We start from the raw sequence: 19,071 nt of genomic DNA, 5'->3' as shown, positions 1-19,071 counted from the left end.
TATCACCCTTACGGTAATGGCTTTTTATTACATAAACAGTTCAATAATAATTTATTTAAATCAATTATCAATTACTGTTAGTTTTAAAAGTGGTTATTCAGCTAAAACTTTCAATAAAAATATTCATGTAAACTTTAGTTAAAAATCAAATCATCTTCTGCTTTGTCAACATCGACCCCACATAAAGATGGGAAAAGATGCAGACAAATATGATGATGATTTGATTTTTAACTAAAGTTTACTTGAGTATTTTTATTGAAAGTTTTAGCTGAATAACCACTTTTAAAACTAACAGTAATTGATAATTGATTCAAATAAACTATTATTAAACTGTTTGTGATAAAAGTCATTACCATAATTGTGATATTTGCTTGCCATAGTTTTAATTATATGTTTAGTAGCCACTCTCACAGGTAGTCTGTTATGATTTATTTATCCTTTTGCATTTGGTGGGATTAACTCCCCAGTGTGCCACTAATGAATGTATAATGGAAGGGGATTCTCCATTATATTGAAAATGCAATGCACCAAATATTATTCATATATCCAAAGAACTGGTTTGTAAATTTTTAGAAAAATATTAACATGGTGATGAAAATAAGATTTTAAATACAATAGTATATTAAATGCTAGAACTTGACAAGTAAATTCCTTCCGAGTAGATAGCCTGAAAAGCAAATTATTATATATATATATATATATATATATATATATATATATATATATATATATATATATATATATATATATATATATATATATATATTTACGTTAATTTCAACTCGTCAGCAGAGACTGAATACAAAGCTCTGCTATAAAATTTGGCTATCCAAGCAGGGAGGGATAGAAAGTAGGTATTATTAATAATAATCCATGATAATGATATAGATTTACTGTACTGTAATTTTTCCACTATGTGTAATGCTTTGATTATAGAAGGAATAGCATTTGGGCTAGGGGTAACATTCCTTGCTCATAGTTCAGGTCTAGTTGCTTGTAGTTCCATTGACATCACAATACTGGACCATGAAATTAGCTGAAACTTTTTAAATCATTGGGAATTATACATATAGGTAGAAGACCAATTGATTAATCTCTTAATACAAGGAATGTAGTATTTTTGCCCTGACCATCAACATATCCTTCTTTAGCAGTCTAAATTCCAAATACACACTGTAATTCTTGTTCAGTGTATGGCTAAGGGAAGCTTTTGACTTGTACAGTTTGTGTGAATACCATGTCTCCATTTAATGTAAATTTTCATTTTCACTGGTGAGTGAACTGTGAAAAGAGAACAGCTCCAAAAATGTGGTGGCTCTTATGCTTCTGATCAAAACAAAAATAATAAAAAAATATTTTCCCTAACTGATTTTTCATTTGCTATCCTGCTATTATGTGAAGAAATGAAATCCTGCCATTTTGTGAAAATTAAGGAGTATTGTATTTTGTATTGGACTGGCCTAGAAATGGTGGAAGTGCTTTGCACAGTCCATGGTTTGACAAGAACAGTGTTACTTAATTAATAATATGTTAATGTAATGCATTTTAACAGTAGCCCTTGGTTATATACAAAAGTTGAAATATGTCTTGAATTTGACAGCATTTTCAATATTGACTCAAACCAAAAATATTTCCAGATGCAGGGTGGAAGTCGCAGCAGTACACCAGCGAGTGCTTTAGAAGGAAGAGCGATGTTCCCTCACCCGTCTTCCGTCCCAGGCCAACAGATTCCAGCCTCCTCATACCCTACAATATCAAGCCCTAACACAAGCCTTATGTCTCAGAGTGCCCAGTTGATGGCCTTGGGGCATAATATGTTTTCAGGGTCAAAGTTCATGAGTGGAGCACCACCTGAAGCACACCGATATCTTCCAGAATCTTATAGATTAGCTGCTGAATCTTTAGATCAAAACAGGTATGGAATAGATTCCCAAAGGATGTCAGCAGATCCTTACAGACATGCAAGTGAAGCACAGCGTTTGCCAACAGATCTACAGCGGATACGCTCAGAATTACAGCGTACAGAGGAACAAAGTTTAGACTCTTATCAAAGGTCAAGTGATCCATATAGAAGTCCTGTGGATTTGCAGAGAACTCCTGATAGTAACCTTCAACAGATTGCTTCTAATGCACAGCGACTAGTGTCAGATTTACAGCGCCTTCAATCAGATCCTCAGAGACTAGTCACTGAGGCTTTACGTCCACCTGTGTCTGAGTCTGTGCGAAGTCCAGAGTCTCCGTATCGTAGCATAATGACAGACTCTCTGAGGCCCCCTTCGGAGCCCTCTCAGCGAAGTTTACAGGAACAAGGTCGTTCTCATGCAGATGCACAGCGTATGGTGCAGGAAAGTCTCCGAGAATATTTTAGCCCTACCCAAAGAACTGTTCCTGAGAGTTCCAGATCACCAACAGAACAAAGGATGATTTCTGATAACATGAGATATTCCCCAGCTGATACACAGAGGTACGGTACTGACTTGAGCAGTCAGCGTATGATAGTTGAAAATCTGCGCATTAACGCTGATACAGCACACCATCTCAGGGCTGATGTGGAAAACTCTCAACACACACAATCAGAAACACCACAACACTTGAGAGTAGGAGCAGAAACACCACAACACTTGAGAGTAGGAGCAGAAACCCCTCAACACTTAAGAGTAGGAGCAGAAACACCACAACACATAAGAGTAGGAGCAGAAACACCTCAACACCTAAGAGTCGGAGCAGAAACACCTCAACACCTAAGAGTCGGAGCAGAAACACCCCAGCAACTTAGAACTGGCGCTGAAACACCACAACATATCCGGGGTGGCCTTGAGAATGTACAACATATTAGACCTGGGGCTGAGACTCCATTACATCTTAGGTCAGGTGCAGAGACCCCACAGCACCTCCGAGGTGGAGAGGAAACGCCTCAGCATTTACGAATGAGTTTAGAAAGTCAGCCACATGTTCGTATTGGTGCAGAAACACCTCAGCATATGAGAGCAGGTGCAGAAACTCCCCAGCATCTTCATGGAGGAATGGATACTTCACAGCATATCCGAGGGGTTGTGGAAACCTCGCAACATCTTCGAGGAGGGGAAACTCAACATCTCCGTGGAGGATCTGAGACACCTCAGCACCTTCGTTTAGGGTTAGAAACATCACAGCACCACCGTTTAGTGGTGGAAACATCACAGCACCACCGTTTAGTGGTGGAATCATCTCAGCATCTACGTTTAGGAGCAGAAACACCACAACATCTTCGTTTAGGAACAGAAACACCACAACATCTCCGTTTAGGAACAGAAACACCTCAGCATCTTCGGCTAGGAACAGAAACGCCTCAACATCTCCGGCTAGGAGGAGAAACCCCTCAACATCTTCGGCTAGGAGCAGAAACACCCCAACATCTCCGTTTAGGAGCAGAAACACCTCAGCATCTTCGGTTAGGAGCAGACTCTCAACATCTTCGTTTAGGAGCAGAAACACCGCAACATATGCGAGTAGGAGCAGAAACTCCGCAGCACCTCCGAGTTGGAGCAGAAACTCCACAACACCTCCGAGTTGGAGCAGAAACTCCACAACACCTCCGAGTTGGAGCCGAGACACCTCAACATCTACGATTAGATGGAGACAGTTCGCATCACATGCGAGGTGTATTAGAAATACCTCAACATATTCGGTCAGGATTAGAATCCTCTCAGCATTTGCGAGGAGGAGCAGAAACCCCCCAGCATTTGCGAATAGGAGCGGATACACCGCAACACATGCGAGTTGGAGGAGAAACTCCTCAGCATATGCGAATAGGGGCAGAAGGGTCTCAGCATATGAGATTAGGAGCAGAAACACCTCAACATCTTAGGTTAGGAGCAGAAACACCTCAACATATGAGATTAGGGGCAGAAACACCCCAGCATATGAGAATAGAGTCGGAAGCCCCCCAACACATGAGAATAGGGGCGGAAACAATACAACACATGCGGTTAGGGGCTGAAACTCCTCAGCATGTGCGTATGAATGCAGATGCTGTCCCACAACATCCTCGTTTATATGCAGAAACACCCCAGCATCATCGTTTGGGGTCAGATCCTCCTCAACATCATCATCGCCTTGGAGTAGAAACACCCGATCATGTACGTTTAGGCTCGGAAACTTCCCAAGGGCATCCTATGCTGCCCGAGAATCTCAGGGTAACCTCAGAAGCCTCGAATATGGTTCCAGAGAATCTTTGTGTAACAGAGCCTTCTCATCAGTTGATGCCAGAAAATCTTCGTATTAATCATGATAACACAAACACATCTAGTAGTATGAGAATGAGCCTTCCACCCCCGGCCGAGTCTCCCATGCCTCTCATGCGCTCTCATTATGACTCTCAGTCTCATCGAATGATGACAGAATCTCCACACCCAGTCCGAGAACCTATGAGAGTTGAGTCTCCGCGTTATTCAGATTCCATGTACCGTGGAGATTTAATTCACAGCAACCTTGGTTCGTCTGCTATGCCTGGCACACCAATGCCTGATCCTTCAACCACACCTGCCCCATCCCAACATCAGTTTTATCCTAGTTCATATTCCCAGTTTAATCAGTACATTGGTAATGGTCAAGTTCGTGACCATAAAGAATTTGAAATTGACGAAGTTGAAGTTAAACCATATCAGGATGTAAAGCCTTTTTTTCCAGATTACCCTGGCTCTTTATTAGCGGGTGAATCAGCCACGCCTTCTACCCCAAAACCACCCAGACCAAAAAAGCCCAAAGAACCTAAACCTCCTCGTATACCAGTCATTCATGCTTGTAACCAATGCGATAAAATTTTCAAGAATAGCACCCAACTCAAGAATCACATGTGGCGCCACACTGGTGAAAAGCCTTTCACTTGTGATACTTGTGGCTCCAAGTTCACTCAGCAAGGAAATTTACGAGCGCATAAGCGAATTCATACTGGAGAAAGACCATACCAGTGCCAGGAGTGTAAATCTTGTTTCACCCAGCTGTCTACTCTTAAGACTCATCAGAAGATTCATTCAGATGAAAGGCCTTACAAGTGTGATCGGTGTGAAGCAGCATTTAGACAAATTGCCAATCTAAAGACTCATGCAGTCACTCACACAGGAGAAAGACCTCATAAGTGTGACCAGTGTGAAAAGGCCTTTACCCAGAAGTCAAATTTGAAGGCTCATAAAAATAGAGTGCATTGCGGGGATGCTGGAGCACCCCCTAAGAGAGGTCGCAAGAAAAACCCAGCGGCAATTAAACCCTACAATTGTTTAGAGTGTGGTGCAAAATTTACTATGATGAGTAATCTTAGAATACACATGAAACTCCACTCTGGAGAGCGTCCATTTGAGTGCGATCACTGTGGCGCGGGGTTTGCTCAAAGATCTAATTTGAAAACCCACATCCAAAGAATGCATGGGAAATGTCCAGGTCAAGGTAGACGCAAAATAAGGTGTGATGAGTGCCCAGCAATGTTCAGACTGAAACGTTGTCTGAAAACCCATAAAAAGAAACGGCACCCTATTAAAAGCCTCAAGATAAAGATCCTTCGCGAGTCTAAGTATCTGATGCAGTCAGCAGGAACCGAAGCAGAAGGAATGGCTGAAAATGATGATGAGGATGGAGGAAACCGGTCTAATTTTGAACCTATTGTTGAGCTATGTGAGCCCAAAGAAGAACCCTATTCGCCTACTTTTACCAATCCGGAATCCCCCTGTGGCGAGCCAGGTGAATGGCGCAAAAAGTCTTCAAACAGAAATATAAAAAATGAGGAGGGGCTTGATGACGAGGAACTTGATGAAGAAGAGGAAGAAGAGGATGAAGATGAAGAGGATGTTGGTGATGAGGAGGAAGAAGAAGAGGAGGAGGAGGAAGAAGAGGAGGTAGATCGGGAATTACCAGACAAAGAGAATTCCCACGAAACAGAATCAAAAGCTCTTCCACAAGAGTCTCAAGACAAAACTCTAAGTGTTAAATGATTATCTTAGTGCACAATATGATCTTAAATCCCCAAGCTTTCTTAGTCTTTGCAGAACTAAAAATTTCTATTTGAAATCTGTCATTCAAGATATCAAGATACCAGTCCAAAGATAGATAGATTGGTGCTTTAAGAGAGTGCACTGTTCTTAATGTGGCCCCAAGAAGCGAATCACACCACAATATGCTATATACATGAACCAGCAGCACGGGTGTTTTGGGGGTTACAGGTTGTGTTGGTCAGCATTTCAGGTGGCTAAATTCTGCAGCAGAGGTCAAATGTAGCAGAGCCCAGTCATTGCTTGTTTGGCTTACTACTCGATCATAGTAGGTGATGTAAGATATAGCACTTGAGTACATTTTGTATGTCGTTATCTTAGAATATTCTTGTACAGATTTTACAGTTTTAGTTTCACCTTGTAATTCAAATATCAAAGTCTTTAATATATTATCCAAAAGGAAAGCTTCAATAGTGTCATCTTAGGAATCGAAAAGTATAGCTAAAAGGATATTTTAATACTTATACTTTTGTTTTTGTAATTTGTATGACAGTTTTGACAAGATACACAATGTTTGAACTTATGAATGAAATGTCAGTTTGTTTTATCAGTCACATTTAGAGGAAAATATCAGAATAGCAGTTTGTCAAAGGCAGTATAACTGGTGATTGTGGGAGCACGGTTTTATAACTGTTGCACTGGTAAAGAGTTTTATTAGAAAAAAAATATATATATACATAGAAATTGAGAAGTTTGGCAACATACTCATGTTATATATGCATTGTACAGTCAAATTCAGAAGTCTGCCGACACACTTTCGTTGTTAAGCCTAATACACTCTCTTCACTGTGAAAGTAATGGCCAGTGGGTGTTGAGTGAACCATTGAATTTGGCTGTATATTCTGATACTATTAAGCATAAATAGAGAGTGTTAATTAAATCACCAGGAATCGTGGCATTAGCAAAATCAAACCTCAAAAAAGTTGTCTATCCTCAAAACTGTTCAGATAGTTTTATTGTAATTTTAAGCCAAATATGCCAAGATTATTTATATGATTAATTCATTAAGATCTATATCACTTGAAATTTGAACTACAGTGAATTTTGTAACTACTACTTTTAACTCATCAGTTCGAAATTTTTTTAGAAATATATTTGGTAGAAATATATTTGGTTGAATTTTAAATGATAATTGAGACAACTCTCACGGAATGACATTTTTAACTTGAATCAGTACAATAGATAATTAAATGTGATTAAGTAGTGTCTTCTGAAGTTTCTGAAAGAGTATTTATGTAGGGAAAGTGAATGAATTTCCTTGACAGCAATCAAAATTTAATCTTTTACTGGTTAGTGTTTTCACTGTAGAAAGAGATTAGAATAAGCCAGTTTCTTGCCAAGAGTTATAAGAGACTTAAGATATTGTTACTCAAGGAATCCGGGAATACAGTAAGTCGAACAAGCAAAGTTATGGCTGTAAATAGTTTGTTGTGAGACTCTTCAAGCGTTAGTGAGCAGGACAGCTTTTTTTTCAGCTCCTGGAAACAGCTTTAATAGACCCATGCCAGTGTTTATCAGAGCCAAGATCTCGAGACTGAGGTGGCAGTGCTGTGTACTTTTTTGTTTTGTATTAGTTTTTTGTTTATTCTTTTTTTTTTTTTTCGTTTTTTACCTAGATGTGATATGAAGGTAAGGTGCTCTGCACTACCATTTCATGTTCTCTGAGGTTCTGGCTTGTGTTTGTGTGGGGTATTTGATCTGATGGCTTTAGAGTGAATGATGTAAGAGTTGACTGTCTGTGTTTCCTGGTTGCGCCAGATCCAAAGTCTCACTGTTGGTCATGCAAATCACACTTAACTAGTTATCTGTCACACTAAAAATGGCAGTACAGTATTCAAAGGTTTTATGATGTTTTAGTTATCTGTCACACTAAAAATGGCAGTACAGTATTCAAAGTTTTTATGATGTTTTATTCGATTGTATATTTGCGTGTATAAAGCAACCTTTAAGTCTTAAAATTTTTCACTAAAAATTGAGTGTCGTCTTACACTACCATTCTAAAGATCAAACATTAAGCTCTATTTGATGTTTAGCAGTACTACTGGGCTAACCTTGTCTTTGGTATGTTAACCGCTGACATACATGGAAAGGTTCACATTAAGAAATAAAATGATGAGAAAGTTATTAATACCATTTTTACGTTATTGGCATATCTTCATAATGAATAGTACTGTCGTCATATTTGAGAAATAATATTGTATCGAAAGAATCAGTTTTTTTCTATGCAAGCCCAGCTGAGAAAATTTTAACCTCGACGGCTAATTCAAGCTACTGCTATCGAGTATATATATACCGTATAAATAGCCAAAGGTATTTTTAATATGATTTCAAAATATTTTTTGATAAATAACAGTTTACTAAAAGCTGTTATTAGTTATCTCTTGGATGTGTAAATGCGTTTGTTCTTTCAGTTGCCCGTTCGTCGTAATTGGTACTGAAACTTAAATAAAACTGTTATCCGATTTAAGACGATGTAGCTCTCCTTTACTCATTTATTTTTAATTCTAAGGATAAAGGAAGTAAAATGGCATTTTCAATATCATCTTTACATAACCAATACAGTGATACCTCGGGATACGAAAGTTTCTGCTTACGAAAAATTCAGGATACGAAAAGCGATACAGAGATTTTTATGCCCCAGTATACGAAAAAAATTTCAGGATACAAAAAGCTTACTAGAACCCAACGCATCGCCGAAAGTACAGTACCTTTTTTTCAGGGTATCAACCCTTAATTTAGGTGTACAGGTAACAATACACTTTCACTGATCCAAATGCTTTACATACAGTACCGTAACTTTTATACAGTATTAAAGAAAACGGACCGTTTTCTTAGGGCTTGGAGGGGTATAACTAGGCTATAACTACATTATTGAATAATCTCATGGGGGTTTCTGGAATGGATTAGGCTGTTTTTAACGGTTGGGTTAATTATTGAATAATAGAAATGGCTGCATTGCATGTTTATTACTTCAGTTTAGCGTGTTTATGAAAGAAAATGTGTCTTTTTATAAGGCTTGGAACGGATTAGGCTATTTACATGTAAAACGCGACTCAGGATACGAAAAAATCAGGATACGAAACCGTATCCTAAACGGATTACTTTCGTATGCTGAGGCATCACTGTACTTGATAAAACACCCGTTGCCGCAAAGTTTAGCTAATACACACCAGATATGAGATGAATTAATTAAAGTTGCCCTAATTTATGACCTCGTCTTACCTAAAGGTTGTCTTATACGCGGAAATATACTGTACATACAGTAATAATTGGAAATACTGTACCAATGATGCTTTAACGATGCACTGTTGTCAATATCAACAGGACTTTGGTCAGGCGCTTCCAATTTCAGCACACAGGGTTTGTGACAAGGTCGGTGCATCCTTGTAGGGGAGGCTCTTTATGGCTCAGCTACCCGCTGCAACTCAGGTAAAGTTGATCCTCATCGACACTCCGTCTAAACATTCGTTGAAATCTTGCATTATTCAATCTTGGAGAATTTGCAGTATCATTATCAGATGCTGGTGTGTATGAAGGTACAAAAATTTTATCACTTGCTGTTGTACTTATCTTGCCATTCAGTGTTCTATATTTTTTATATACCACTGAAGACTCTAGAAGCGGTGAAGCACACATCTGTTGGGTAGTTGGATATGTTGTACCTAGATGTCTCCATTTTTGTTTAATGCATTTTCTCTTTTCTTTTTGTAGTTCAGGATCCCATAAATTCGTTGAAGTTCAGTGTTTCAACAAAATATCAAAAACTCTACGTATACAGTATATATATTATGTATATAAAAGGAAGGGTTATCCTTGTCCATTGCATTGGTTCATGCCACTTCCCAGAGGCTTTTTGCCTGGTATAATTGCCTTTAAAGCCAACAAAAAAGGAATAGATATCATTTGCTAGGTTATTACAGGATTTGGTAAGGAACCTATTGTATAGGGGCGCCTCTAATCCATAATAATTGTCATGTTCATCGTCATCCTGTTTTGATAAACAGTAAGACCATTAAAAATAGGATTTTGTCTTTGTGTTTTGTAAGTGGGACAACATCATCGAGATTCGTTTTTTGTATATTTACATGAATAATGTTTTGAAAATTTGAATTTAAAAGAGATCATTTATTGTTTTGTTTAATATTGAAGATATCTTGATACAGTGGCTTATGTTCTTCATCCGGTATATATTTTGGTCTTTGAAATAATATTCACATATATGCATCAAAGTTCTTACTGTTTATTAAGATATTTTTAATTTCAGGACATTCTTCTTTTTTATAGAGAGTGACTGAAATGAGATCATAAACATTTAATTTCATATATATCAATCACAAGTAACATATCCAGGATTTCTATTAAGTGAATAATCAATATTTGAGAGCTGCCCATGGTGGTAAGTGCCTGGCAGTGTTGATGCCCTTTTTGGCAGAGTTGTTGATGCTTAAGACGGGTCCCCCAAGGCTCTACGCGACTGACCGTGACACATTTTGGATGCAAAAATTGCTGGTTTTCACCTTCTAAGTGTCTTTCCTCTGTCTTAACTTGGACATATTTTCTTAATTTAAGGTTTTTGACTTCTACTGTGCAAAAAAAAAGTTTAGACCCCTAGTACCTGTAAGAGTTTAGAAACTAAATGAAACAGCATATGCAATGCCTCTTTATTACTTTATATAATTAGTAAGATTATAGTGTGTAGAACTTATAGTATTCAAATATATTACCAATCCCATATAGTGGCGGCTTCCTTGGAGGCCTTCTTATTTGAGGGGTTTTGCATGCCTGTGTTTGTCAAGGCAAATAAGCTCTCAGAGATTATTTGAGTGTGTCTGCTGTGTGTTTATTGCGAGTAGTTTCTTTCTAGGGGACAAAGTGACTGTGGGGTCTGTTCTGCCATACATGACAATTTTAACTTATTACTTGATGATACAAACATTTTGAGCGATAAGATCTGTCTTAGTGTATTTTTGTGCATTGTTTCAACAGCAGATTTTGCACCTCTGCTGTGAGTTTTATCATCATGATATAGAAATAAAAATAAAGAGTATCATTGTGTAATAATATTAATAGTTCTGGGACTGAATCAGACAGTCTGGAGATGTATACGGTGCATCAAGCTGTTGCCATATGAAGTCTGTCCTGTCATAAGCTCACTAATGAATTGTTTGCGCTCTCTGTGCTGCCCCTTTGGAAGAAATTATTACTCAGGAGGCAGAATATATATATTTTTCGGCATCAAAAATTAAAATTTAAGTTATAAGATGGAATTCATATACATTTTAACATAAAATATTTATCAATTACTGATGTGAGAAATCAATAGTAATTACGTTTCAGTCATTAGAGAATTATGGAGGGACTGGACAAAGGTAAGAGATACGGGATCAGGGCAGAGAATTGTTCAGTGCCACTCTGTCGGGTCCAGCTATTTGTGATTTTATTTTGATGTGCTAGTCTCACTTTCATTGGTGGCACCAAGCTGATAAAGAAATTGTGGTGACATTTGAAAGGAGTTTGCACATTTACAGTCTGTTATCAGTAAGAGATTTGTGGTACGGGTCTTTGCTTAGTTAGATATGGTTTAGCCACCCCCGACTTTGTGCACTGTGGATTGCTCTTAGTCCTGTGTCCCATTTTTAAATCAGCCTTAGGTTATAGGAGAGGTCCTAAAGACATCTCCGTTATAATCTGTATCTTGTGCCAAAATGTGGTGTGTAGGCACAAATCTGAGTTTATATCCTGAAAAATCTCATTTGCTCTGTTCAGGTCCCCACGGATGATTCAGGAAAAATTGTAAACACAATATTGTCTTTCCCTGCAGTGTATAGAATACTTTCCCTGCTACAGTAACTGAGGTTTGATGTAGATGTCAGTGTGTGTCTATGTTTTCGTATTAATGTTTTGTAAAGAAAAATAGAAATAATTACTTATTCATATTTCACAGCCTTGCTTGCATATGCAGTATTGGGAGTACAATCATGTATAAATTTGTAGGACTATTTTTGAAGTTCAGATCTCAGTTTTGTAGCTAGAAGGTTTCTTAGCTGTTGTGGCAAGTTCTTCCCTGATTGTCAAAGTTATTTCTGGTTGGTAGCAAGACAGTGGTTTGTAGCCTGCACATACCAGTAAGGTTGAGATGCATAGGTTGTGGCATATCATCCCTCAACCTTTTGGTAACTTTAGCTCCTCATTTTTTCTTAGTCACTAGTCTTACCCTCCCTCATGTTTCTTCAAGGCTCAGCAGTTTTTGTTACTGTTAAAGCACTTTCTGTAACAGAATCTTTTCATTACTTACAACAGCAGTTTGATTAAATAGCATTGCTGCCTCTTGTTAGATTACTGTATATATATAAATATATATAAAATTTAAGACTTTACAGGCTCCTGTTGTCTTGACTCTTGATCAGAGGTGTCTTTGCTTGTGTTAGGCTTCGGCCAAAATTTTCTTTTTATAACCTTCTTAGCTTGTGATACATTCATTTAGCCAGAGTGCTTAGGTCATCTTTTCAGAATCTAGTCCAAATACACGAATCAAACTAAATTAATGAACCTTAGTACTGTAGTAGAATCTCTTATTGTGGATTTTTCAAAAGGTAGATATTATATTGTTATGACATTGTGATGCTTTTTTTGCTTTCTGACTGCATAATGAAAGCATGTGCCAGTTTCAAGAGCCGGAGGTAATTAAATGCGTTTGATGTCGGTTTTGGAGTAGCATCAGTGGAGGTGTCACCTTGCCTTTGGCCCATTATTATCTTTCCATGGTCAGTGTTTCATGAAGTCACTAAGAGTTTATAGCGTTATTTCTATGAAGGAGATTATTATTATATATATTATATTTGCTTTGCATGTAGTACTTTATTTTCTTTATATAAAAAACTTCAAATAGAAGCATTATATCTATGCAGGGTTTAGGTTAACCAAAGTTGATTGGCAATACTATATTTTGTGTACAAATTTCAGTTCAGCTTTACTTCTCATATTAGTGAGTTTCTGATGCTAAGGTAGTTGCTGGTTGGGAGGTTTTCAATTTGATTGTTTGTAAGGAGCCGGAAATTTGGGTAAGAGAAAATACGAGTTTATAATGCAATGTATTGAAAAATAGTCATCATTTCTATGCAAAATTCCAGATTAGTTTTCAGGTCCATGAGCTGCAGCCTCAAGTTAGGGTTGCTTTCAGATTCTCTTTTTGATCCAGAGAAAGTCAAGGAAAATAACCTATAGCCGGCAGCATTGTTCATGGCATTTTTTTTTTTCTTTATGTAAAGAAGCTATGAAAGGTCATTTGCATTAACAAGTGTGTTTGCTGGTTGTGACAAAAGCAGGTTAGTGATCCTGCTAAACCTTTGATTAATGTAAGTTTGTATTTTCTAATTTGGGCTCCACCGTTAATCGTTATAAAATTGGTTTGCTTTAATTTTCTCCCGTTTTTCAAGTTATTCAATTTTACCGTTGTGTGTAAAAGGAGGGCTTTGTAGTGTTATTTAAATCAAAGTTCAATTAGCTGATAAGTTTGTATTTTTTATATATACATATATATCTATATATATACAGTACATGCTGTACATATATAAACCTGCATAATCTTATAGCTGGTTTGTTAAATGTGTTGGATTAATTTTATGAGAAAATTGTTTTGAAAATTGAGTGGTAGCCCAGGTCCTTTTATTATTTCTCTACTTTGTAAATTTTAATCATTTAAAAAAAAAGTGTTTAAACCCTGTTTTTGTATGTTTATGAATTTTGTTATTTAGTCAGTGGGCATTGGTGTATGCCACTGATATATATTTTTTTTTTTAAATCAGGTTTTATTTGCAGAGTACCAGTAGTATAATGTGAAGGAATGTCTTGTATTGGACTGTAGTCAAAAAAACACATTATAGTCAGTGGTGGTCTCTTGTTATGGAGTTATTTTAAATCATAAGTCATGTTTACTATAGAGTAATACTGTATAGTTTTTATGCATTCTTTAATGTTTCATCTTGCATTTTTTATCGATTTGGTTTTTGACTACCTTAACCAATTTACATAGCTTTACCTCTTAAATCAGGCACATATGAATATAGCTCATATTATGTGCTTGTGCTTCCATATATATTGTAATCATTATTTTGAGAGACTAGTTGGCCAAACATGGCTTATTTTTTATTTGATGTTATTGAAAGTGTCAGATGGGTTTTTATCGATGGTTGGAATTACTTGACTAGAGACAAACCACTTTCTGTAAAGTAGTAGTCAAAAAATGCAGTAGCATCGTATCTGATATTTAGACCAGCAACAACCGGCTGGCAGCAGATCTCGCTCCAAAATCTAACACTTTCTTATACATTATTACTACTACGCCTGTGCGGGGCATTAGAGAGATTTTATTATCATTGTCTATATATGGATTTTACATTTTATTATTCCCTTATATGCATGTGTCAGATTTTTCCAAATATTTTTTTTTATGTATAATTTTAGATTTAGTTTCTCACATAGCTCTAACACCCATATACTCATTATAATTATTACTATTCATAGTTATAATAATGGAAAATTATTTTTATTTAATCTACTGATGCAAGCAAAGGGAGAAATTATTGATATGCTTATACTTTTATCTTATATGCATGAAATACATTATAATTTATCGGTAATGACAATGCTATTGCTGAAAATATGTAACAGTACTACTCTGGTAACTCTTTTGTAATGCAACTAATGTACTTTGTCTATCAATAAAAGATTTAATAACAAGTTTTGTGTGCCTTAAGGTATAAGGATAACTTAAGCTGTGTTTAGAGGATGACCCAATTTCATGATGTATTGTACAGTAGTACTCTGGTTTCATCAGTTTGCAGTACGTACTGCACATCAGTTCCAACTTTACTTCGTTCATCCCTAAATATTGAATGGAAATATAAAATCCTCATTACACTGATTTACACGACCTTGTGTCTTTCACAGCGTCCAGTCATTAATTTAGAAAATAGGGAAAAAATTAATTTTAATTATGAAATATAATAAGTAAATATGTATATTCAATAGGAAATATTATTGGTAATGTATACATAGCACAAAAGGAAAATGTAATAACCCTGTAAGACGAAAGAAAACGTGCGATACGTCTGACAACTTTCTTTTTTATTCTCTCGAAGGCGTACAGGTAGTAGCGTGTAATCTTTATCCCAACCGAAACACTGTTATTTATCTTACATTGTAAAATAGAACATTAATTACATTAATGATTGTAAACAGTACAATGTGCTTCATATTTATTTAATGACTGTTACAGAGAAAATAAAAAGGGTTAACTTTGGATTGAAAACAACGATTACGATACTATTTATAAAGGTGCTAACAGTTTAGTTTATTTGGCCGAAAGAATACTTTTCCCTATAAGCATTATAGGTTTATTTTTTATTTTTTGTGGTGTATTTATACACGAACTTATCCTTTGCTAAGTAGGTTGGCCAGGGAACCAGCCACCCATTGAGATACTATAGCTAGATAGTTATTGGATCCTTTGACTGTCCCGACAGTATATATACTACATTGGCTCCCCCTTTCTGGTTACAGCACATTTTGTCTTTGTCTATACACATACCGATTAGTCTGGCCTATTCTTTACATTCTCCCTTACCTTCATACACCTGACAACACTGAGATTACCAAACAATTCTGTGGTCCAGGTGTTAACTACTGCACCGTAATTGTTCAGTGGTTATTTTCCTCTTGGTGAGGGAAGAAAATACTTATAGCTGTGGTAAGCAACTTTTCTAGGAGAAGGACACTCCAAAATCAAACCATTGTTTTCTAGTCTTGGGTAGTGCCATATCCTCTGTACCATGGCCTTCCACTATCTTCGATAAGAGTTATCTTGTTTGAGGTTACACTGGGGCATGCTATTGTTTATTATTTGTAGTTTATTTATTTCTTTGTTTCCTTTCCTCACTGGGCTATTTTTCCCAGTTGGAGCCCTTGGAGTTATAGCTTCTTGCTTTTCCAAATACATTTATAGCTTAACTTGTATGTTTTAGCCATGTCACCAAGAAAGTTGAAGTGAGTGATTTCATGAGAGGCATGTGATTGCAAAAATGAAAGAGAAATTGGACATAGTAAAAAGATATGGAAGAGTTACAACATGATAAACATTGCACCTGCTGTAGGCCTGTTCCAGACAACTGTATCCGCCATTATTCATGACAAGACCTCATTGTCCAATACATGACTGAAAAGGCTTAGTCATTGAAAAGTTCAACAATCAATGTGAAAAAGAGCCCTAATCTGAGATGATATGGAACGATTATTATTCCTTTGGATAGCACAGCAGACACAGATCCCTACATGAGAACATCCAAGTTAAAAGAACAATCCTTTTGTTGCGAGTGATGGATGTTTTATTCAATTCAAGAAACGCTTTAGTTTACACAATATTGAAATCCAAAAAGTTGTTAATGTTGCCGAGGAATTTCCAGAATTTGTTGTCTTCTTACCACCCAATACCAACTCCCTTACACAACTTATGGACCAATGACGCATAGCGATATTCAAGCTGTACTATTTATGGTGTACTTTACACCAGGCAGTTGAGGATTCTTTGGAAAAGGACAGGATACATATTCAGGAATTTTCAAATCGTACAATATGTATTAAGCTGTGTGAAACTTACTTTTTGGGCTTAAGTTATTCAGCCAATGATGAACGGCACTTCAAAAACTCAGGATTTTGGTACCATTGAGTAATAAACTTGAGGTGGAGTTGGAAGAGGAAGAATTTAAACTGTTGATAGAGGCTCACAAGTAACCACTGACAAACGAAGAAATCCCAAGCTAAAAGAAATGGAGCAGGAATTCTACTGTTTATCCAAGTTTTTGTTAATCTTTGAGTCCCAAGATCCTTCAACTGAACGGTTTGCAAGAGTTACAATTGGTGTCAAAGATTTAGTGATGCCTCGCAGGATAATTTTCTAACACGAAAAAAGGAACTCGTTCAGCAAACTTGGGATCATTTCCTAGTTGGAGTTAAAGAAAGAAAGGCTACCTAGTTAATGCTGCCGTCAACGTCAGATTCAACATAAAAATTGGCCATATAATCATTCTCCTCCCACAACTAATTCCTTACTTCTAACTCCACATTTGTGTGTCCAGACAGCAGGAGAGATGTCAACTTCAAGGTAAAATGACATTTATTGTGTTAATATTATTACAGTATATTGTGCCATAACATAATTTATTGTATCATTTCTTGCTCTTTCTTACAGTTTAAGAACTGCAGAGTAATAGTGTAGAGAAGTATGAAAGCTATAAAGAGAAAAATGTGGAAGTAAAGTGCAAGGTAATTGAGGTAAAGAGGGCAGCTGAAGTTTTGGAAAGAAATGAAGAGAGTAAGGAAGGCTGGTTCAAGAATTGAAGAGACATTGAAAGGTGGAAATGGAAGGTTGTTAAAAGGAGAGGAGGCAAGGAAAAGTTGGGCGGAATATTTTGGAAGTTTACTGAATGTTGAATATAATAGGGAAGCAGATATAACTGCTGTTGCATGTGTTGAGGTGCCGGTGATGGGAGATGAAAATGAGAGAGAGATTACAAGAGAGGAAGTGAGGAGAGCACTAGATAAAACGAGAGTAGGAAAAGCATCTGGTATGGATGCTGTGAAAGCTGAGATGTTGAAGGAAGGGGGTGTGACTGTACTTGAATGGTTGGTGCGATTGTTTAATATGTGTTTTGTGTTGTCAATGGTACCAGTAGATTGGGTTTGTGCATGTATTGTACCGCTATATAAGGGTAAGGGAGATGTGCATGAGAGTTGTAATTCAAGGGGTATTAAGTTTGTTGAGTGGTGGGAAAAGTGTACGGTAGAGTACTGATTAATAGGATTAAGGATAAAACAGAGAATGCAATCCTAGAAGTACAGGGTGGTTTTAGAAGAGGTAGGGGTTGTATGAATCAGATTTTTACAGTTAGGCAGATATGCAAGAAATATTTAGCTAAAGTTAAGGAGGTGTATGTTGCGTTTATGGATCTGGAGGAAGCGTATGATAGAGTTGATAAGGAAGCAATGTGGAATGTGATGAGGTTATATGGAATTGGTGGAAGGTTGTTGCAAGCAGTGAAAAGTTTCTACACAGGTAGTAAAGCATGTGTTAGGAAATGAAGTGAGCGACTGGTTTCCGGTGAGAGTGGGGCTGAGACAGGGATGTGTGATGTCGCCGTGGTTGTTTAACTTGTATGTTGATGGAGTGGTGAGAGAGGTGAATGCTCGAGTGCTTGGACAAGTATTGAAACTGGTAAACGAGAATGACATTGAATGGGAGGTAAATCAGTTGTTGTTTGCGGATGATACTGTACTGGTTGCAGACCCAGAAGAGAAGCTTGGCCGATTAGTGACAGAATTTGGAAGGGTGTGTGAGAAAAGGAAGTTGAGATTTAATGTGGGTAAGAGTAAGGTTATAAGATGTACGATAAGGGAAGGGTGGTGCGAGGTTGAATGGAGAATTACTTGAGGAGGTGGATCAGTTTAAGTACTTGGGGTCTGTTGTTGCAGCAAATGGTGGAGTGGAAGCAGATGTACGTCAGAGAGTGAAGGATGCAAAGTGTTGGGGGCAGTTAAGGGAGTAGTAAAAAATAGATGGATGGGCATGAATGTAAAGAGTTCTGTATGAGAAAGTGATTGTACCAACTGTGATGTATGGATCGGAGTTGTGGGGAATGAAAGTGACGGAGAGACAGAAATTGAATGTGTTTGAGATGAAATGTCTAAGGAGTATGGCTGGTGTATCTTGAGTAGATAGGGTTAGGAATGAAGTAGTAATTGTGAGAACGGCTGTAAGAAATGAGTTAGCAGCTAGAGTGAATATGAATGTGTTGAGGTGGTTTGGCCATGATGAAAGAATGGAAAATGGCTGTCTGCTAAAGAAGGTGATGAATGCAAGAGTTGATGGGAGAAGTACAAGAGGAAGGCCAAGGTTTGGGTGGATAGATGGAGTGAAGGAAGCTCTGGGTGATAAGAGGATAGATGTGAGAGAGGTAAGAGAGCGTGTTAGAAATAGGAATGAATGGTGAGCAATTGT

The 19,071-nt window shown here is 37.2% G+C and overlaps 1 protein-coding gene across 2 annotated transcripts in view; it reads left to right on the top strand.

Annotated features, from left to right (window-relative positions):
• LOC137630535 (uncharacterized) overlaps window positions 1-14,768 on the top strand; it is a 63,710-nt gene extending 48,942 nt beyond the window's left edge. Inside the window, exons 3-4 of one of the 2 annotated variants that reach the window (XR_011041725.1) lie at window positions 1,638-7,860; window positions 7,917-14,768. Coding sequence is in view for 1 of the 2 variants with exons in the window: in XM_068362052.1 (XP_068218153.1) it covers window positions 1,638-5,963 (4,326 nt within the window). In the remaining variant the exon portion in view is untranslated. Of the gene's footprint in view, window positions 1-1,637 lie in introns of both variants that reach the window. The other variant, XM_068362052.1, reaches the window with a different exon arrangement.
• Window positions 14,769-19,071: the final 4,303 nt, after the last annotated feature.

Source organism: Palaemon carinicauda, chromosome 38 (genome assembly GCF_036898095.1).
Source record: "Palaemon carinicauda isolate YSFRI2023 chromosome 38, ASM3689809v2, whole genome shotgun sequence".
Taxonomy (NCBI): Eukaryota; Metazoa; Arthropoda; class Malacostraca; order Decapoda; family Palaemonidae; genus Palaemon; species Palaemon carinicauda.
Note: the sequence above shows the minus strand (reverse complement) of the source record. Positions and strands in the feature narration are given on the sequence as shown.